At 38.3% G+C, this 22,952-nt stretch overlaps 1 protein-coding gene across 1 annotated transcript in view; it reads left to right on the forward strand.

Annotated features, from left to right (window-relative positions):
- The window catches only part of cdk17.S (cyclin-dependent kinase 17 S homeolog), a gene marked incomplete at its 5' end in the record, with an annotated part of 122,963 nt that extends 106,261 nt beyond the window's left edge, over positions 1-16,702 (forward strand). Inside the window, 10 exon segments of the mRNA NM_001086685.1 lie at positions 892-986; positions 1,589-1,651; positions 2,874-2,997; positions 4,570-4,690; positions 4,915-5,012; positions 5,443-5,548; positions 7,274-7,316; positions 8,997-9,087; positions 11,225-11,302; positions 16,220-16,702. Coding sequence (NP_001080154.1) covers positions 892-986; positions 1,589-1,651; positions 2,874-2,997; positions 4,570-4,690; positions 4,915-5,012; positions 5,443-5,548; positions 7,274-7,316; positions 8,997-9,087; positions 11,225-11,302; positions 16,220-16,257 — 857 coding nt within the window. The 3' untranslated portion in view covers positions 16,258-16,702.
- Positions 16,703-22,952: the final 6,250 nt, after the last annotated feature.

Consider the following 22,952-nt stretch of genomic DNA (forward strand, 5'->3'; position numbering starts at 1 on the left):
TGGTATTGCTGAATCAGTGTAGAAGAAGCCAGGTGATGAACAACCATGGAGGAGAACTGACACTGTTTCAAAAGGAGTGAATGATTAAAACAGAAAATGGCAATTTGTTGGGCACTAGTTCTAGCCCCTTACCTGCTACCTTGGGCTAGCACTCCTTTTCTTCAAAAAATGTACCTGCCCAGTGTACTGTTTGTTGAGCATTGTGCTGGCATTTTATTCTATCTTCAGTTATAAAGTGATTCTGATTGGTCCCTATAAAAATCCATAGAAACATGTCTGTATTCCTGAGGGAGGTTAGGGATCAATTTTTTCAGTTTCAAATGCCCCCATGCCGCCCCCAATCCAGGGGTACCTAAAATTCAGTATTGAAAAGAGAGAAGCAGGCACTGCACTTTTTTCTTCAGTCGAGCTGGACTAGAAGCAGCACAGTCCTTCCATAGGCCAATTACAAATGAAAGAACTGGTGTAGCCCATTGTGACTGACAGAATAGAACAGGACGCAAAGCCATGTCTGAGGTAAGTAATTTTGGGCCATGGGGGCCTTGGGTGCAGGCATCTTTTTAAAGTTGTCTAAACGTCCCTAGTAATGCTGACACATTTTATAGGAACGTTTCAGGGCGGTGCAGAAATCTTTGTATAGAGCACATATGCAATAACAGAAAAAGATGCCAACATAGTGTTCAGTTAATAGTACCTCAAGTTGGAATGTTTTTTTTGGAAGAAGAGTAGTGCCACCAGATCAAGACAGTAGGTAAGTGACTAGAATTACTGTGGGGTGCCTAACAACTTGGATGATTTTACCCTTCATTTTGCTTTATCTGCTTAATAGAAGTTAAATGTATTTCAAAATGACCAGCATAACTGTAATTTTTTGGATTTTTTCATGTGCAGTATCATTACTAAAGGACCTAAAGCATGCAAACATTGTCACTTTACATGATATTGTCCACACGGACAAATCACTGACGCTTGTCTTTGAATATCTGGTAAGTACCAATATTTTTTTTTTTTTTTACTTTTAAAGTTATTTTGATGTGCAAGAGATGTTCGTTTACAATCCCCAGTTTTAAGATTCATTCCACAATAAATCTTCCCATTTGAGTCTTATATCTTATTTTCTTACGGTAGTTTGGATGCCAGTGGTGAAGTAGGTTACTGCATTGCTTCTTTGGAATATATTATGCTAACCACAAAAACTCAGCTGGAGGAAAAAAGCTTCGGAGTATTTTTTTTTTCTTATTCCTTTTAGTTTTTCTGTAAACGTTATTGACCAGAACTTAAGGCAACAGTATTTTGCTGTAGAAAAAAAAATGTGATTTTCTAAATCCAGCCACAGATGGATGGCACAGGTGTGCTACAGTCATTTGCCACTCTTTAGTACTGTACATTTATTTACTCTTTACTCAATTTGATTGACCTTTTGCATGCTTGGTATGATGCCAAGAAAGACATTTTAACCAATTATGGGGGTTTATTACAAAATTTCTTTTATGGCACAGTGTCCCTTCTGTATTTATCTGAATGCTGAATTATGAGTTTCCATTTCCTTTAGGAAGGCTTCATAATTCATACCTCATTTTTTTCACAGGACAAAGATTTAAAGCAGTATATGGATGACTGTGGGAATATTATGAGCATACACAATGTGAAGGTACAAAGTGTTAATTTGCTTTTTTTTTTTTTTTTTGTAATTTAAAATTTACAGAATTATAATCCATGCATATTAACATTGCATAATGAAAGGTCTGGTTTAATATTAGCATTTTATTGCACACAAAACCTATCAAGCATGTACATAATCATTACCATGTGTCATTGTTGAAAGCATTGATAATTCTGGAGATCTTAAACCATGCATAAATAAAATCATAAACAGCGAAATACCATTAAAAAATGTTTACCTTTAGAATTATTGCATTAGATCTTTAACAACCAGATTTTTTAATGCCTAAAGGTATTATACTATACTAAAGGCGATGTCGCCAAACGAGCGTTATCTCTCCTCGATATGTCCACCTTGAGGTGGGCAATATCGGCTGATCCGATCGTCGGCCCTAGGGCCCAACGATCAGATCCTAACGGTGTCTTTACGGGCGGTCGGATGGCAGGACCGCATCAACGAACAGATGTGGCCACGATCCAACGGGATTTTTAGTCCCATCCGATCTAGACTTTCGGACAGATCTTGATCGGGGAATCCCATCGGGGGGCCCCATACACAGACCAATAAGCTGCCGACTCTGTCTGTTGGCAGCTTTTATCGGCCCGTGTATGGCCACCTTAAGAAACATCCACCTGTGGATATTATCGGATTTCTTTCTGGGGGGTAGAAGGGGTGAGCCTCTTTAAGTGTTCTGAATTCATTTAGTTTAGTATTCAGACTTACTATAGGTTAGTGCTATTGCACTATAGGTTTGGAGGTTTGCCAGTAATTTGTAGGGCCCAAATGGCTAGAAATGTATGTATCTTATTTTGAGTACATGTAATAGACATATTTGTAATATCATTTTCTATGGACCTCCATAATAGATGGAGACCTGGCTGACTTCCATTTGGCTGCTAATGTTATACGTACGTGTTTATTTTGCTTTATACATTACCCCTATGCAGTGAGCAAAGTGCAGTTGTGGACATAATTGCCATGTTTTTTTCCCAGAATTCATGCATCATTGTATGCACTATGCAGGCATTAAATTAGATGTAATCGCGCTGCGTTTGACTTGTGCGCTACGTCTGGTGCAACTGTGTCTAATTTGTCAAAATAGACATAACAGTGTGTGCTGCTCAACCTTTAGGTGAAATGCCTATTTAAAGGCTAAATCATGTGCATTGTCTTAAAGTTTGTAATAAATTTTCCTATACATTTTTGACAGATATTTTTGTACCAAATTCTGCGTGGCTTGGCGTACTGTCATAAAAGGAAAGTGCTTCACAGAGACCTGAAACCACAGAACCTACTAATCAATGAAAAAGGCGAATTGAAATTGGCTGATTTTGGTATGGGACATGTAGTACTTTTTGTAATTTTTTTCTCAGTCATTTGTGTAACCAGCATATTGTAACATCTGATTAGGTAGCCAAATACTTGTCAACCTGGCACATAGTAGGTACAGTGGCTTTTATTCCTTATTGCATGAAGGACCCAAATACTTCTGTTTGATAACTCAACCAAGTATTCCCAATACCTTGACCCTGCTGTGGAACTTCAAAAATACCTGGATGTAACATCAAGTCAAGACTAAATAAATATATATTTTATATATATATTTTATTTATATATATATTTTATTTATTTATTTATATATATATATATATATATATATATATATATATATATATTGTGTGTGTGTGTAAAAAAGTAATGTGGATTTATAACAACTAGTTGTCTCTGTCTCAAATACACAGTGCATTTTGGCCATTAATCAGAAAAACACTACTATATTGTAAAATCCCAGTGATGAATGCAATGAAACCTGAGATTCTAGCGACATTCACTATTGAAATGCTTCTTACATTTCTATCCTCTCCAATTCAGAGTTCGCTCATGCAAGAAAATGAGCCTTTTTGGGCAAAACATAATTTTACTGTAGAGCAGCACTTAAGGGTGAATAGTTCGCAAACAATGCTGAAGAAATGGACTGTAATCATAGATGTTATCACAGATGATTGAATTTGACATAGATAATTTGAATTTGCTTATAAAAAGCTTGTTATATAACTGTAATGACAGGCATTCGAAATGATCTGCTTAAACATATCCCCTAGTGCCCTTTTCTTTCCAAGTACTAAGCCAAATCATTATGGTAAAGTAGAGCAAATTACTGCACATAAAAGCCAAGTGCAAAGTAATGTAAATGTTCTGCCATTGTCTGAGTGGCAGTGCATAACCCCTTAAAATCACAGTCCGGCTTTTTTACCATGCTTTCATTGCAACCCAAGTACACTGCTCCTATGGCTGCTTCAGGTTGTCATAGTTCTAAAAGTGATTTTAAAGGTACCATGGCAACTATGTTGTTTAGTACAGTTCATTATAAAGTACAACTCTGATGGCATTGTGTGTATTACACATAATTTGTATTTTTACACTGGGTATTTTCAGATAACTTGCCTGACCCCTGCTCCGCACAGTCATCATCTCTGTTCCTTTCTAAAACTCACTTTTTATGAAAGTCAAAATCAATATTGTTTACACTGTGGATTTTAGGGTAAGGGCACACGCTAAGATTCAGGGGGGAGTTAGTCGACAATTTAGACTCTAGCTGGCGGGAAGGCTTTTCGGGGAGATTAGTTGCCCGAAGAAGAGGCGATTTGTTGCCGGGTCACTAAATCTCCCCGAATCTTAGCGTGCGCTCTTACCCGAACACCCCCTAGATATATAGATAGATATGTTTTACATATGTAACACATTACACATGTTAAGAGAAATAATGTGTTAGGAGAATATTATGGTAGACAGATATGCCATATGCTTCAAATATCACATTTTAAATATCACATATAGAATGTAATTGTTGCTGAAGCCTTAGCTGATTTTGCAGACATTTGCCACATGTCTTTTTTTTTTTGTAGGCTTGGCCAGAGCAAAGAGTGTTCCAACAAAAACCTATTCCAATGAGGTTGTGACATTATGGTACAGGCCTCCCGATGTCCTACTTGGGTCTTCTGAATATTCCACTCAAATTGATATGTGGTAACTATATATGAATTCTTTTATTTCTTGGTACATTTGCATTTGTCATTCATTGACGCACCAGATATATTTCATAGCTCAAAAATTCTGGGATCTCCTTAATTCAAGTATAATCTATATTAATTGTAACATTTGATTTTTTTAGTAGACTATATGTGTGCAGAAAACCGTCGTTCGTTTATGACTGACTTTTGGCTCCTTTATGTTCTTTTTTTCCTTTCAAGGGGCGTTGGCTGTATATTTTTTGAAATGGCTTCAGGAAGGCCTCTGTTTCCTGGTTCTACGGTGGAAGATGAACTTCACTTAATTTTCCGGCTTTTAGGTAAATAAAACGGTGGCTTTTTGTGAAGTGACATTGTGGTGTTTGATTGCTAGAACTTTTTGTGATGCTTTTTTATATCACAGCAGTGTAACTAAAGCCCATGTAAGTTGGTCTTGATTACTCTTTCCCAACCATAACCACGGTTATCATCTGTTTGTCAATAAAGCTTTGCCCACTTCTCTCCATTATTTTGGTGGCCAGATATTCCATTATTTCTGCCCAATTAGCCTGGTAGCAGAAAAGTGAGCTATAATTTTGATTGTGACTGAATTCTGCTTTCCCTTTGCTTTGTTATCTCTTGCCATTTACATACCGTATAAGCAATTAATTGTTTTGTGCCATTGAATGCACATTTTCTGTGAATGAGGGAGCCTAACAATTAATGGATTCGTTTACAGAAGTATTTCAGTAATGACTCTGCTTTTGACAGGAACTCCAGCTGAAGAGACATGGCCTGGAATTTCTTCAAATGATGAATTTAGAAACTACAATTTTCCAAAGTACAAACCTCAACCTCTTATCAACCATGCACCAAGGTACTTCCACATATCAGAAACACTTAATCCAAAAAGTAAAGTACAGCATGTGTGCCAGACTGTGTCTTCCTGTCCTGGGGTCTTGTATTTAATATAATAAAACTTTAATGCCCATGAATAAAAGCATGTTCTTGACTAGAAGCAGAGATATTTGGTGTATTAATAACTTGGGACACTGGAGGTTTCCAGACTTCAAGCTCCCTTTGATGTCCAACAAGTATACAGGTCTTCTGTATTTCATAAGATGAACATGGATTTATAAAAAAATACATATATTGTGACCATCAACTTGCAGTGGTTTCAGTAATAAAAGGATGGTATTTGGTAAAAAAAAAAAATATTCAAATAGGACATTTGTTAACAATAATATTATCCAGAATGGAGTCTTACAGATAAGGAGTCTTTCTGTACTGTGCAACATTATACCTTCATGCTGCTAAAAACAGTTTTGCTGTGAATCAACATGGATTTTTAGTTATTTTTTTGGACCAGATTGTTGTGAATAGACTGAAAAAGTTATAAAGGATCTTCATGAACATAGAAAAACATAAGGCTGCGTGATGATTTGCTTCCTATTAACAAATGTAGGAGTATACACAGACCCTGAGCAACTTGTGTTCCCCATTTACAGTATCCTCTTTTTACACTCCTCACTTCCCCCATCCCCTTTATTTTTGTTTCTCCTTTACAGTCTCCAGTATTTAAATTAGGGATGCACCGAATCAACTTTTTTGAATTCGGCCGAACCCCGATGCAAATGCAAATTAGGGGCGGGAATGGGAGAACATTTTTTACTTTCTTGTTTTGTGACAACGCTATTTTTCTCCCCACCCCTAATTTTCATATACAAATTTGGATTGGCCAGACGGAAGGATACGGCTGAATCCGAATCCTGCTGAAAAAGGCCGAATCCAGGATTCGGTGCATCCCTAATTTAAATCCACATTGTATGGAGCATGATTTGCTTCCCTTTATCCTGCTCTAGCCTGTATGCATAGCTGATATGTTGCCAGGCATGACTTGGTTTCTTATACATAGATGTCGCTGACACTATCTTTGCTACACTTTGTTCCCTGAATATAGATAGTTTGCAAGAACTCTGCAGTAAGTGATTATCATGATTTGGTTCACATAGCATTGAGTTGGTGGAAAGAAACAAAAACCTGAGAAAGGTACACACACACACATACTTAGTGACAGGTACACAAGATTACTGTCAACACTATTGTTATAGTAGTATAACACTAAATTGTGTTAAAACCTGGTATTAAGATAGCTTTAACTAGGTTTTTCTGTCCTACACTAGTTCATAAAAAAACTGTAAGTTTTGAAATGAATCCTGTAAAACCTTGTGCAGACATTTTCCTTCATATGTTACATAATTTAGACCTAATCTAATTTAGAGCATTAATGTCCATTTTTAGACCTGAAGAATAACTTTTTGACTGTTTGAATTAGGAAATATTTTTGTGATTTCTTGCACTAGACTTTCACTCTGAAATAAAGAGCAGCTGTTTATAGAGTCTTCTCATTGTTCCAGTAATTTCTTGGGAATTATTGTTACTTGAAATTAATATACTTGGAAATAGATTGTGACTTTCATATTCAAAAAATTCACACCTCTGCTCCATATAGCATTAGTCTACTTTAGTTGCCTGAAACACACAAGTTTCGTATTGGAAATGATTTTTATTTGTTGTAAAATTGTTTATATTTTTCTTCTAGGTTAGACTCAGAGGGAATTGAGTTATTAACACGGTTTCTTCAGGTAACTTGAATTCATTCTTACAACCATGCTGTGTTACAGAATTGTGTATAAAGATCAGATTTCACATCACAGATTTCACAAGCTGATTGCACTGTAAACTGCATTGGACAAGACTTGAATAACTTATGATAAAATCAATAATAGAATCCTGGTAGATTATATAAATGTAATGACTGCAATTAATCTTAGAAAATTATTTTTAAAATAATATAATATATTCACCATCACGAAGGAACATATTTTATAAGCTCTGATGTTGATCTTGCAACTCTTTAGGCACTCATAGCAGAGAAGTCGTAATCAAAATGTTGCCACATTTATGGGAAGTGCCAAAGGTTTTAAGGTCCCCACCCCCCCAACAGAAATGTAAAAAGTTGTAGTTTTACTTTATCAAAGTAAATTGCAGGTGCTAGCATGTTTTAGCTCCAAACAACAGCGTGTATGCTTCCACAATTGCATTTGATGTATCATAAAGACTTTGCCATTTAAAGCGGCACGGAGCTATTGGCTAATGGCACAACTCTATACTATTATTGGCTCACTTAGCTCCAATGCAAATTACCTTTATTTAGCCGACATAAAAAAAAGGTTTCTCCATAAGTCCTGTATATGGATAAAGCAGCTTACCAGCTTCCAAGCCAAAAGGATTTTAGTTCCCTTGGAGACCTGGTTTTAATTCTCTTAAGAAAATCATTTGATATATGAGATCATTTGGCTGCGGCAAAGCACACACGGCGGTTTGTTTTCCAAAGTCGCCGGCGGAGAGCAGGGGGAAGGCAGTTCAGGGAGATTGCGACAAATCTCCTCTTCTTTGGGGCAACAATCTCCCCGAATCTGGTCGTGTAGCCAGACCCTTAACAGTACTTGGCCGATATCAATTTTATGGGCAATTTGGCTAATTCATTTCATTAACTGTATTATGGTTAAGTTTTTTGTTTTTTGTTTTTTTTTTATTGAATTGATTAATATGAATAAGAAAAAAATTGGCATATGAATTTAACTTTATACAAAATATTTTATTAATTCATGATAAATAAATGATTGGCATTTATGAATTTGGCTAGATTAATTTAGGAGTTCAGTAACTATGAATATAATTTAATGAAGTGAGATTTAATTCACAGAGTGTGACTTTTGAGATACTATTTTAAAAATTCAGTTTTCGTTTATTTGTACCTTACCGGTGATTTACCGGCAAGGGTGAATCTCAGGTATGCGGGTGAGTGCACAGCCCTCCCATAGATTTATAATGTCATCACCTAAAGTAAACTTTCCATACTATCTGTGGAAAGCTATCTGCTAAATCCTGCCTTTTTCTTTTTGTTTTCTGTTATTTGTGCCCCTGAGGAAGACCAATATGGTCAAAACGCATTGGGCTCACTTTTGATTTTTATATATTTTTTTAAATGTTTCCTTTTTTTCCTTATGTAATAAATATGTTATATAATTTTTGTATATTGAGTGTGCAATCCTTCCTTGATTAGTTACAATCAAGCCTCCCTATGGATTAGCACCTCGCATTATATTTTTAAGGGTGTCCGCCCTCTTCTCTAACTTTTAGAAAGCTATCAGCTCAACTGTCAATATCAATTCCTGCTAAATAAATTTTCTCTGGTATAAATTCTGATGTAATTTCCATTTAAATCACAGTTTATGCATGCACATTTTGCCTCTTTACAGTATGAATCCAAAAAGAGAATTTCTGCAGAAGATGCAATGAAACACGCTTACTTCCGAAGCTTAGGGACTAAACTCCACAGTTTGCCAGAAAGTAAGTAGATACCCAGTTCATATATTCATTAATATTTTAACCCCATTACATAAAAAAAATTAAATAAATGCACGGCTGGTATATCCATATCATTATCTCTAGATATTTGCATTGACTTGAATTGGATCTTAGATATTGAGGCACTTTTCACTGATTTCAGATATTGATGTCTGTAGGAAATGCTTCAGCACTGGAAAACAACTGTCTTTTTCACTCATGTAATCCTACAAATATGAACCAAAATTATCCTTTTCTATGCACACACTAAAATATGCTGTTTAGAAACAACCACTGGTAGGTCTCTCTGATATTGTTCTACTGTACTAAATGTCAGACAGGCCTAGGACAGTAAAGAACTTTTCCCTAGGTACTGGTCCTTCATTCCACACTATCCAAATGTAGCATTCAAGACATGCACAGTGTTCGCCTGTGTTAGACAAGCATACACATCACATTTCGAGCTGTTGATGTGTTTACATTTCAGATTTATGTCACTAATTATGTCTTATTGAGGTTTAGTCAGTGGGTCTTTGTATTAAAGCCACACCTGAAGGATTGTCAGAAAGAAAACGTTAAGTATATGAATTAACCAAGCTGGACTTCCCTAAAGCATCAGCTTGTTTGGTGACTTCACCAAACAAATGATTATTTGCTTAATTTGCATCATAATAGGAGCGTATGCAGTCATGTGAACAAAATTAGGACACCCTATGATAGCCTGTGTGTTTTTGTAACATTCTTGGACATATGGATGTTTAATCTGAATTTCAACAATACTGGGGGATTCAAGAAATATATCTAAACAATTAAATCTGGAGAAAAGACTTTTCAAAATCTTCTGTTAAATATAATTCTTCAAAAATGCAATTTCTGGTAAGGAAGAAATCCTAACACCCCCACATTTATTCCCACTTTCGATGGCTCATATCACACACTCAAATCAGCCATTCCACTGTCCGGAAAAATAGTCTACAAGTGGAGGACAAAACAATTGCCAACATGCCCAGGTCTGGCCGTCCAAGCAAGTTCTCCCCAAGAGCAGACCACAAGATGCTAAAAGAAGTCTCCAATAAATGTCATCACGGGACCTACAGCAGGCTCTTCCTACTGTTGATGTAAAAATACATGCCTCTACAATCAGAAAGAGGATTTACAACTTTAACTTGCATGGGAGGTGTGCAAGGAGGACACCGTTGCTCTCTAAGAGAAACATCAAGGCCAGAATGAAGTTTGCAATAGAGAACATAGACAAAGACCAGGAGTAATAATGTTCTTTGGACAGATGAGTTTAAAATTGAATTATTTTGACACCAGGACAGAGGACATGTTTGACGTAAACCAAATCCAGTATTCCAGGTAGAACCTCATACCAACTGTGAAGCAGGGAGGTGGAAGTGTCATGGTTTGGGGATGCTTTGCTGCAGCAGGACCTGGCCAGCTCACCATCATTGAATCCTACTGTGGATTCTACTGTGTATCAGAGGGTGCTTGAGGAACATGTCAGACCATCTGTAAGAAAATTAAAGCTGAAGCGGAACTGGACCATGCAGCAACACAATTCTTCAGGGCGACTAATCTCCCTGAACTGCCTCCCGCTTGCTAAAATGTAAATCGCTGGCAGGGCGGCACTTGGAGCTCTTCGTTTTCCGTAGTCGCTCGAAGTTGCCTCACAAGGAAACTTCTGGCAACTTTGGAAAACGAAGAGGAGATTTGTCGTCGGGCGACTAATCTCCCCGAATCTGAGCGTGTGCCCTGACCCTTAACCGTAAATATGCTAAGATGTTAAAACAAAGCATTATCTATAACTTGTACCAGCTAGCCTTTAGCTGGTGTTCAGTGGGTACAGAGATAAAGCCTTTATTTCAGTTATCAATACCCACGAAGATATTGTCAAGATACAAATGTACTTAATCTCATTGCTGCAATTATATTGATCACACAGGAATTTTTGAGGATTTGTGGTGTTTGTATATGCAGTTCATGGGGAGAGGTTAAGCATTACATAATAAAAACCAGACCTGCAAATTGTCTTTTTTGGCTTAGCCTGTAGTAATCAGAAGGAGAATTCAAATTTTACAAGACAAGATTTCTTGTTTCTGCTGCCATGTAATGGATATCATTTTGTGTTCTGCCCTAGATATTTCAATATTCAGTCTTAAGGATATCCAGCTGCAGAAGGATCCCGGTTTTCGAAATTCTTCTTATCCAGAGACAGGTATGTTAGTAGACCTGGATAAATAGATCATTAACGATCATAAGAACATTTTTGCAGTAATAAATATGCCTGTCTGCAAATGTTGAGCTTGCAAAATGTTGCAAACCGCTCAATCATAGCATATGCTTATTTGGTTCCTCTGTGGTCTTGCAGGGTGTAGCCATGTTATTTATGTTGTATGGTAACGGCCAATAGACTGATACATTTTCTGCATCTACACATTGCACTATGTTATTTTTATATTCAAATAAGTTTACAGCCCCTACATCCAGGGGTCACAGTGATCTACCACAGACTCTAACCAGTGGGTCCCAGCCTAGGACATTTCCCATTACCTTGACTGTATATAAAACATATACCATATCTGTATGTAATCACTGTTTTAGGTTCTCTGGTAGGGCTTCAGGGGACGCAGTCCAATATTTCATACTTTTTTGGTTTGTATATAGATACTAATAATTATTTAATGTCAAGTAGTTACTTGGTAAGTTGATACATTTGTTAATGTTTTGTTAAGTTTCATTACAGGCAGCTGTTAGAATTAATACAATAGTTGCTAATATTCCACAGATCCTGCTGAGAATTAAGGTGGCCATACACATCGCCAAACGAGCGGATCTCTCCCCGATATGCCCACCTTGAGGTGGCAACGAATAGCAATGGGCGGTCGGATCGCCGGAATAGATGCGGCCGCGATCCGACGGGATTTTTCGGCCCATCCGATCAAGATCTGGCCGACTTTCGGCCACATCTCGATTGGTGAAGCCCGTCGGGGGGCCCCATACACGGGCCAATAAGCTGCCGACACGGTCTGTCGGCAGCTTTTATCGGCCCGTGTTTGGCCACCTTTATATTGACTAATTGTATCCATTATATGTAGCAAATTGTAACTGTTCAGAATTCTCTTGGATCACTGAGCTGCCGGACTGAAACACCAGAGACTGGGACATTAAACTTTTCAAAACTTACATTTTGGCAAAACGATAAAAAAATAACAGATGGAAAGCAAATGAAAAAGCCTTTGTTTATGGTGAACAATATGAAAACAACTGAACTGAAAAAAGTGATTGGAAGGTGAACCACCTCTTTAATACTTTCCCTTAGGAAAAACAACTGAAAGACAAACCCATTTTAGACCCATTAGCAACAAAAGGGTGAAAGCCAATAAACCAATGTGAACATTACAACAAATATTGGCATTAATTGATAGAAACATAACGTTTTTAGAAGTAGCTTTTCTTATACTTCAGGAACACTGATAAAATTCCAGTAGGCAGTAAAACTCTAAATACTACCTGGCATTTGAGCTTACCCATGCAGCTCTGGAAATAGAGCAGAATAAAAACCTTCGACGATTGCTTTGTCTTAGAATGCTCAAAAATATGGTGCCTCTGCAAAATCCTCCTTCACGCTTTTGTTCAGCTTGGTGTATCACCTCCTTTCATATTAGTTTTTATTATATTTCAGTTGATTGTTTGTTTTGTCACGGGCACTGGATTTTTGCATACTGGCCATTATCTAGTGCACTGCTACATATAGACTCGTGGCTAGCCCTAGTTAGAAGGAACAATTCCTGTAGATATAACAAAGCTTGGAATATGTTTGAATTCATACTCCCCATCTGCATCATTAACGCAAGACAGGAAACCCAAGGGATACATTTTTCTATTTGTTTTGCATATTTCTGAAGAAAATGCAGAAAAATGCAGTTGTGTCGGACAAAACGAATAGTAGAAGACAATCCTTCCTTTCTTGTAAGTTCATGGAGCCGTTGCATGCCAGGGCTTATTGTGTAAGGTTGCACAGGACATTTTGACTTTGACTTTTTGCTCCAGTTAAGCATGATTTTCTGCACAGGATGGCCATACAAAGTCCAGCAAAGGGCGGAATGCGTGTTTGCATTTAAATAACACATTTCATGTTAGTTTGAAGCTAGGGTGGAAGCTACATTAGATATGCAAAATGTTGAAATCTATCTCTTACAAGTGAATTATGTAACTAACTGTGAAGTTTGTCCTGAGAGTGTGCTACTTCTGCTAGCTATGCTTTTAAATGCATGCATGCCCTGTGCCGGTTATAAACTGGCAGCACAGTGTGCCTAGTATGTACTAAATTGTAATCACAACTGTTAGCTGGGCCAGACCAGTGCGGCTAACAGCCCATAACACATAATGGAATTTGAAATGATCCGTTACTCAAAGCAGCAAATGCGTCTGGTAGATATTCCTTACTGATCCCTGGTTGTGGTTCCTTCTGCATCCTGATATTTGCTTGCTGTAGTACAGGTATGGGATCAGTTATCTGAAAACCTGTTATCCAGAAAGCTCTAAGTTACAGAAAGGCCGTCTCACAAAGATTCCATTTTATCTAAATAATCCAAATTATTAAAAATTATTTCCTTTTTCTTTGTAATATTAAAACAGTACCCTGTACTTGATCCCAACTAAGATATATAGGAATAGGAAGCAAAACCATCCTATTGGCTTTGTGTAATGTTTAAATAGTGTTCTAGTAGAATTAAGGTATGAAGATCCAAATTATGGAAAGATCCTTTACCTGAAAAAGCCCAGGTCCCGAGCATTCTGGATAACAGGTCGCATACCTGTACTTACTTTGTTTCGGGCTCAATTCTGCAAGCTGACAATTAGAAAAAAATACAAGGTAAAACCTTATCATAGGTTTATATCACATGTAAGATTTATATTGCCACAAATTGCTTTTCTTTTTTTTTTTCTATGTCTCAAGCTTTAACAGACAAGGATTGTTTTCTCTTATAAGAAGCAAAGTCACTTGTTTTTGCCAGCTGCATGTATCTTAATGATATTATCCTAAGCAGCACCATGATTACTGTGTTTGAATGGCTGGAAGGTTCAGGAATTGTTTGCTTAAACATAAACCATGATTGCAGGATTGCCAAATGTCATTCTAAAGTAAACTGTATAGGCAGTGCATATACTTACACAGATGAAAACCCATGAAAGGATTTAGCAAGCCATTCCCACTGGAAATAGATGGGGTTTGTACTATTTGAAAATACCAAGTTGCATAGGCCAACTGCATGTTTTATTAATTGCCTTTTGTTGACCTGGTACTAGAATAGCATAGGCATTGCTTTGAGGCCCCCCTAATCTGACAGTGGCATCTCCTTTAACACCCCTGATGACTATGCTGGGCACAGACTCTCAAATGTAAGGGCAGAGACACGTCGAGACTTGGGGAGATTAATCGCCTGGTGACAAATCACCTCTAATTTCCCCCGAACTGCCTTCCTGCCGGCTAGAATCTAAATCGCTGGCGGTGTGGCACTCGGAGCGATTAGTTTTCTGAAGTTGCCTCACGTGGAAACTTCAGGCGACTTCTGAAAACAAAGCACTCCGAGTGCTATCCCGCTGGCGATTTAGATTCTAGCTGGCGGGAAGGCAGTTCAGGGAAATTTAGTCGCCTGAAGAAGAGGTGATTTGTCGCAGAGCGACTAAATCTCCCCGAATCTTCTTGTGTGTCTCTGCCCTAAATGGAACTCGCCCAGCAGTTACGCTGCACCCCCACTGTGTGCCCCAGTCATTACTTTGTATTGCTTCCTTTGAAATGTGGAAATGACTAAATAATTTCCTTTCTACAGAGAAGACTGAAAGCTTGGCTCTAATGACATGGAATTGAAGGCTAGCACTGCACAGTAAACTTCAAGGTTTTGTCTTGTTTTCATCTAACCAGCCAGTTGGTGTGCTTCCCCTGAGAGCAGTAGCAATGCTCATTACCAGTTTCCCTGTTTGCAGTAGTACATTATGTAACAAGTCCCATCTGCAGCAATATATATTTGTCCACTGGGCACCCTTGTCCCTTACTGTGTATTCTTCCTCCTGTAGATTTGTAATAAATGTTGCTTACTCACTCTACTCCCCATTGCTTCAGCAACATTAGGGCCATGGCGGACGGCATGTTTAATTGCCCATGATAAATCTTGTCCTGAGCAGGCGTCAAAACGTTGAAAAAATACCTTTTCGCTGAAATCAGTCTGACTGTTTGCACCTACATAACCTGAATGGTTTTCTCATGCATTTGGGTGTGATTACTGAATTCAAACGTTTTACCGGCAGAGATGAAGACACTTCAATATTTTGACACCTGTGATAGAGGAGATATAGTGTGGGCAACAAAATATGCTGTGCCATCACCCTTAGGCACGTTCCTGTTTATTAGCCTTTTGCTTCAAGCAAGGGTGTCGCCTTCCTGCTTCAGCCAAGATAATTCAGCAGCAGCAGTTGGACACAACGATCCATTTAAAGGAGAAGGAAAAGCTAAAATGAAGTTAGCGTTATCAAAAAGTGTATATAAATACACCAGTAAACCCTCTCAGTCCTCATTCAAAAGAAACACAGCATTTCTTTCCTTCTATTGTGTACACATGGGCTTCTGTATCAGACTTCCTGTTTTCAGCATAAACCTCCAGGGCTAGGGCTTGAGCATGCTCAGTTTGCTCCTCTCCCCCTCCCTCCTCCTCTTCCTGCTGTATTCTGAGCTCAGAGCTATGAGTGAGTAGGGAGAGATTCAAGCAGGAAGAGATGTCGCACCAAGCTAATATGTCAGCTGCTATCCTTAACAAACAGAGCTTCTAGAGCTGTTTACTCAGGGATGGTAAAGCATTCTACAGAATAAATATAGTGTTATAGCTTGCACTATTGTGGCTAATCTATTGGCAATAGACTGCTTTGGTAGCTTTCCTTCTCCTTTAATGTCTTGTGCGGCCTGTGCACATAAATCATAGTTCTATATCCAGAGCAGGATAGATCTGCGCAAACACTCAACTCTGTTATTTGTTGTACACGCACATGGCTCAGAGGGAACATTATCTGGACACCCCTGAGTCTGACTGTCACTTTGGCTACTGCTTCCAACTAATGACTTGTGTTTTGTTTTCAGGTCATGGGAAGAACAGAAGGCAAAGCATGCTATTCTAAGACTTTCTAACCAAGTGGGTTCCTTATCGGATTCTTCGGTGGTCCCTGGATCACCTCCCTACCCACAGCGGAGTTGTTTTATTGCAGGCCTGCGTTTTTTTGTTTTTTAATATTTGTTGTCACAGTGTGACAAATATTGTACAGTTGGTTTTAAGGTCTCCTCTGCTGTTAGAGCCAGTAGGTTACAGCTGTTGATGTGACTAAAGCTGCAATTCTTGTGCAGGACTGAAACATAAAATTGTTATTTATTGCGGAATCATTGCTGCTAAATGACTACTGTCCGGATTTGTACCATAACATAACAGCTGAACGCCTGAAGAAGTTGCAGTGGCTCGATAATATGTGAATGCGTCTGTCTACCCTCTGAAAAATCTTTTATTTCTCTTTCATTTTTACGTTTTGATCTGTTTTTTTTTTTTTAATTAAACCGCATTGTTCCTTTAAATGTTACATTTGCTTTGCTTAACCTCCGAAACTGGCGGACCACTTAGAATGTTCCATAAGCAAGAAAATGATTCTGACAAATTAAACCATTTTATGGGACTTTGCGATTGACAAGAACTGTAAAAACAAAAAAAAACAGTGGAGGTTTTCCACCACACAAGTGTCAGAAAATGAATTGCCTTCCCTTGTTGCTAATATATTCATGTTTAAAAAGGCTGTTTCATTGAAGAGAACCACAGAGTGCCTCCTGCACTACGAGTGAAAGGCCATTTCACTAGATTATGCAGGAAAGCAGAGGAAGCCGAGATGTGTGCAAAACATTGTGCTTCTCTGCCCAGCGACAAAACTTTCTTTGAGAGAACAGGATAGCCCCGTAGCACATAATTGTAGAGTGTATTAATAGTAATGTGATCAAATCGACATTAAAATAATTGAATCAGATGAACCCCATTTTTTACTCTGAAGCACCATATCATACAAATAACCATTTTGTTGTTTTTCATCCCATTTATTTTTTGGTTCTCTTCCATAATTCATTAAAAAGGTCCAGGCAGCCTGTTACAGAACCACATTTCCCAGCATTCTCTGTCTGGTATGAACACTGCAACAAGTGGATGGCAGAAGGTTGTGTAACCATGCTTTAGAGTATATAAAATGGTGTATATTCGCTAACAAACTGGTTATTTTAGGAAATCCTGGAGTATTTTATATATGAATCAAAGGCGGTTCCCTTACCCTTAAAGGGGAACTATCACGAAATTGAAAATTTTATATAAAGCTTCCTCATACTGAAGTAAGAAACTTTAATTAAAAATTCTGCATTGTTTCTAAAAAATTTAAGTTTATATTCACTATCCCTCTCTCAGCATCGGTTTCTCTTCATTCTGTCTTCATGCAGGAGTTGGGTGTCAGATATTCATTGACAGTTAGATCCAATATATCTTATAGGGGGACTCCTTTACTAGAAGATGTATTAGAGCTCACTCAAAAAATAACTGCCTTTTGCACAAATCCTGCATCTAGAGAGACTTGATGTCTGGTGATTGTAATAGAGTGAGCTCTAATACATCTTCTAGGCCAGTCTCCCCAACCTTTTTTACCCGTGAGCCACATTCAAATGTAAAAAGAGTTGGGGAGCAACACAAGCATGAAATATCACTTGGGGGTGCCAAGTAAGGGCTGTCATTGGCTATATGGTAGCCCCTATGTGGACTGCCAGCCTACAAGAGGCTCTACTTGCCACTATACGTCGTTTTTATGCAATTAAAATGTGCTTCCAAGCCTGGAATTCAAAAATAAGCTCCTGCTTTGAGGACACTGAGCGCAACATCCAAGGGGTTGCAGAGCAACATGTTGCTCATGAGCTCCTGGTTGGGGATCACTGTTCTAGGCAAAAGAAGCCCCCCTATAAGGTATATTGGATCATTCATCTGACACCCAACTGCTGCATGGAGACAGAATGAGGAGAATCCCATGCTGAAAATTTTCAGAAAATTTAATTGATTGTATTTAGAAAGTTTCTTATTTCAGTATGCTAGTTTATATTAGATTTTTGTGATAGTTCCCCTTTAAAGATGAATTACTAAGGCAATAAAAGAGTTTGATAAATGCGACTGCATCAGCAAGTGGTAAGCCAGTCGGCTGCACCCCAGTCTTCATTGAGGACCAATAATCCAGCACATAAGACATCTATGGATGATGGACCCCTCAGAAGTGCAGCCTCCTGCGTCCACTACTCAGTCACTTATCATTCCTGTAAATAGAAAAGCTTTCCATTTTATTCTGAGCCGATGTCTTCTCTAAAGTAAAGTTTATTTAGAACAACCGTCTGGAATAGCCAAAGAAAATTTTTATGAGCACAGAGACATTTTTTTCAGCTCTTGCTTAAGTAATTCATGCAGAAAAAAAGCCTAAAAATCTACCCAGATATTCTTTAGAAATAAATTGATGTTGGAAAAACCAGGGAGCAACATTTGCTAATACTTGCCCCCCCCAGCCTATGGCTTAAATGAGACCTGAAGTTAAATGCTTCCATCTTTGTCCCCATCTCCCCGCAACTAGAGGCAATAACTGGCCACTGTCAGCAGCAATGTCACGTTTATAAACAGATTCCCTTTTGCTGTTGGCAACTGTATTTCTGGAACTATTTGTGCTCACTTATAGTTTAGTGCATTTTTTTTTAATGACCGTAAATCTCCTTCTGTTCTGAAATAGTCACGTTAATCTCTAGCCGGCGTATCCTGAACGGACTGTCGAGGCTCTTTCGTCGGACATCCACTGTACAAACATTCAGGCTCCTACAATTTCTGCTGAAAACACATCTTGTAGTTTATTTAACAGTATTACGTGACCTCTTTTATCTTTTTTATGATTTCATTTTTAACTTTATTTGTGAATAGTGATTGTGGAACATGTGGGTTTGTTTAAATAACTGGTAACTTTAAATTTGTTACTTTCTATTTTGTTAGAGCAAGCAGGTTCACGCAAAATAGCTCAGAATATTGGACCACTTCTACTTTTGGAGAACTGTAAAGGGGGGGTTAATTTAAAGCATCACAATCTGTAGACTTTAACAAACTGCTGTTTCTTTTCAACTGACCAGCCTCTATTAATATTGTACTTTTTGGAAGTATAAATATTACCGTATGTGAAATGCTATAGTCTTGTTTTGAACTTTATCATGAAGTTTTTTTTTTTTTTCTTTATTGTAAGGCAATTTTTTTTCCCCCACCAGAACTTTCTTGTACATCAAAGTAACAGAGGATATAATTATTTGGGTTTTGCTGCTTTTTTATGTTTTTTTTTTCTCTGCCTGGTGCTCATTTCTAAAGGTGTTTTATAAAGTTGTTTAGGGGAAAAATAAAATGTTGCTGAAAATTTGAAACTGTGCAATGTACTATAGTTTGACCTTTTACCATTTGGCAATAGGTTGCCATCGAAATGCAGAGACAGCTTAGCCAATGGGCATAACAGAAGCCTGTGGCGATCAAATACAAGACTGCATTAACCTCAGATGTGATAAGACTAACTGTTGGACACCTCATAATAGCTGCCTTTTGCATTGACCCCAGCAGCACAGTTCACCCCCCTTGCACAATGAGGACAATGAAGAGGGCTTGTGTTGAGCATATGCTTTGCCTTTTGGCTTAAAGGACCTGCACAGTTTTACCTATTTCAAGTGTTTAATGTGAAAATACCATTAAAAAGGTTCTCTTCCCGTTCTCAACAAAAGGCGATAGGGCGACTTTAGCTGTGCCACAGCCTACGTGCGCGCTTTACAGCAGCTCCTAACATCACCTCTTCAAACCGGAAGCCAGTTGCTGCAGCTTTATGAAGGATTTTTCTAGCCCCTTGTATTTTAACTTAGTTTGATTTATGGCTGTAAGTGCTGGGAGCAGGGAAAGCAGCACCCAGGTCAGCCATAAATCCACGTTCAGTCTACGCATTCCTTTGTCTGCTCGCAGCACTTACTGTAGCTTGCAGCACAGCAACAAGTACGATGCCCCTCTTCTTTGGAACATAATTTGCAGGAATGTTAAAGAAGAAATCAGCACCTAACAAGGGGTTAGAAAATCCTTTGTAAAGCTGCATTAACTGGCTTCCAGTTTGTGGAGGTGATGTTGGGAGCAGCTGTGGAGCGCGCAAGTAGGGTCTGGCACAGCTGAAGTTGCCCTATCGCCTTTTGTTGAGAACAGGAAGAGAACTCTTTTAATGGTATTTTCACATAAAGCACTTGAAATATGTAAAATTGTTAGAGGGGTATGGAATAATTCTTAGTGTTACTGGTCCTTTAATGCAAAAGTAACAACAACAAAAAGAAAGTGCTTTAAAGGAATGCCAAAGAAATGTAGTGTTGCTCTGCACTAGTAAAACTGGTGTGTGTGCTTCTGAAACACGGCTATAGTTTATATAAACAAGCTGCTGTGTAGCCAAGGGGGCAGCCATTCAAGCACAGGATACACAGTAGATAACCGATACATTCTGAAGAATCCCATTGTATATACTACAGAGCTCATCTGTTATCTGATGTATATCCTGTGCCTTTTCTCCTTTTGTCTTGCTTGAATGGCTGCCCCCATTGCTACACAGCAGCTTGTTTCCTAAACTATAGTAGTATTTCTAAAGTAAACACACAAATTTTACCAGTGCAGGGCAACAGTACATTTCATTGGCATTCTTTAAAATAATGTGTTGGTGTTACTCTTCCTTTAATGGTTTCTGTTATTTCTTGAGCTAATCAGGGAAACTGAAGTACTGATGTACTTCATGTTTGATCCTTACAAGGTGCATAATTACTGTATATTAATGATTAAAGCAACTGCAAAAAGGTATGTTCAGCACAAGCCATATTCATTGAATTCATTTTACACAGGTAATACTGCTCCTTAAAGTAGATACAGTGATTCCCAGTGCACAGATAATGTCCCTGCATGATGGATTGCTGCTTACTAAACAAACGGAGACAGGAGGGAGCTTGTTTACTGGTAAACTAATTATCTACCTCACAAGAACCAAATATAGAGTAGTTTCAATCACCTTATTTAGCTCAAGAAATGACCAACTTTTTTGTGATTAAAGCAATAGGTTAAAAGTATGTTTGGCACATGCCATATTCTGAAGCCACATGTTAAACAAGGTTGTGGATTGTCCCCTTAATTAAAAACTTAATGTATATACAGTATGTCACCGTAAATACCAATAATACTGCAATTGTGTGCCCAAAAATGAACCGTACTAGTTCTCTGTTTAGCCTTGGCCATTCTATCCAATTCATCCCAAATCTACTCAGTGGGGTCATCACTTTTAGCTTTTCTTTTTCTTCCATCCTCTTCAAATTGTTCTAACAGAGCATAGAGGTACATTTAGGACTTTTATCCTGTTGAATCACAAAGGGTTGTATAATCATCTCATACCAGAAGGTCTGGCAAAGAATATTGTGGCAGCTGCTCAGATTCAGAAAAGCGACTACATTTTGCTACAGTTACATCTACTGTCTTGGGCAGGGGCATAACATTGGAGGAAGCAGACATTCTGCACAACCTTGATGTGATAAAGTAAGTACACCCCATACAACTATTTGATCTTGTGATAATGGGCTCTAAATCAACATGGCAAAACTAGTCCCAGAAGAAATGTTTGGTGAAAACCAAAGACAGCATTTCACTATTAGAACCTTATATGATCTGTAAAGTTTTGTTAAGGAAATGTTATGATTTGGGTCTGTTTTGCTGCATCAGGGCCTGGCTCTGTTTTCTAGAACCCACTCTGAGCTCTTGATTGTACCAGAGGGTGTTTGAGGACAATGTGAGATGACCAGCCGGAGATTGAAGCTCTAACAAAAGTGCAACATGTCAATAACATTAAACGTACCCATAAATCCACCAAGGAACCGCTGAAAAAAAAAATTGGAGAGTCCTGGAATGACCAAGTTCCGTCAAGATGTTTTGGGGTGATTTTAAATGAGCAGTGCCTGCACATCCCTCAAACATTACACCAAATATCTACATGGTGGAGTAAAAAAAAAAAAAAGGAATCTCTAATTCAATGTCAGACAACAGAAATGCATAATGTGTCTGCCAAAGTGTGCAATGCCAGGTTTAGCGCCAAGGGTGCTCATACTTTTTTTCCACAGAAGGACAGTAGTCACTGAGCTTGTGGGGCATATAATTGATTTTATGCACCTGTAAGTGAAACCATCACCTCACAATGGAACAAGGTGAACGAGAAGTTACATGAAACTGTGAGCCTAAGGGCAGAGACACGCTGCTATTTTGGGAGATTACTCACCCAGCAACAAATCGCTTCTTCTTCAGTCGACTACTCTCCCTGAACTGCTTTCCCGCGGGCTAGAATGTAAATCGCCTGTGGGATGGCCCTCTGATCGCTTCGGTTTTCTAAAGTTTCCTTGTGAGGCAACCATGCGACTTCAGAAAAGGAAGCGCTCTGAGTGCCACCCCGCCCGCGATTTACATTCTAGCCCTTTGCCCGGTTTTTATTTTTACACTGAACTGTTCCTTTAATTGCAGTGAAGGGAAATATTGATGCAAACTATGACAATTCTAAAAAAAAAAAAATGTGCACTTCCAACTTTGTGCCAACAATTTGAGGAGGCCCCATTTCAGCTTGTTGGTTTTAAAATGACATTTATTTTTAAGTGTTCAACACTAGCTTATGTTCTACATACTTTTGACCCTGTTGTAAATTTCAGAACAGTATTTAAGAATAATCTCCATATTAAATAGCAGCACTAT

This window comes from Xenopus laevis, chromosome 3S (assembly GCF_017654675.1).
Source record: "Xenopus laevis strain J_2021 chromosome 3S, Xenopus_laevis_v10.1, whole genome shotgun sequence".
NCBI classification, from domain to species: Eukaryota; Metazoa; Chordata; class Amphibia; order Anura; family Pipidae; genus Xenopus; species Xenopus laevis.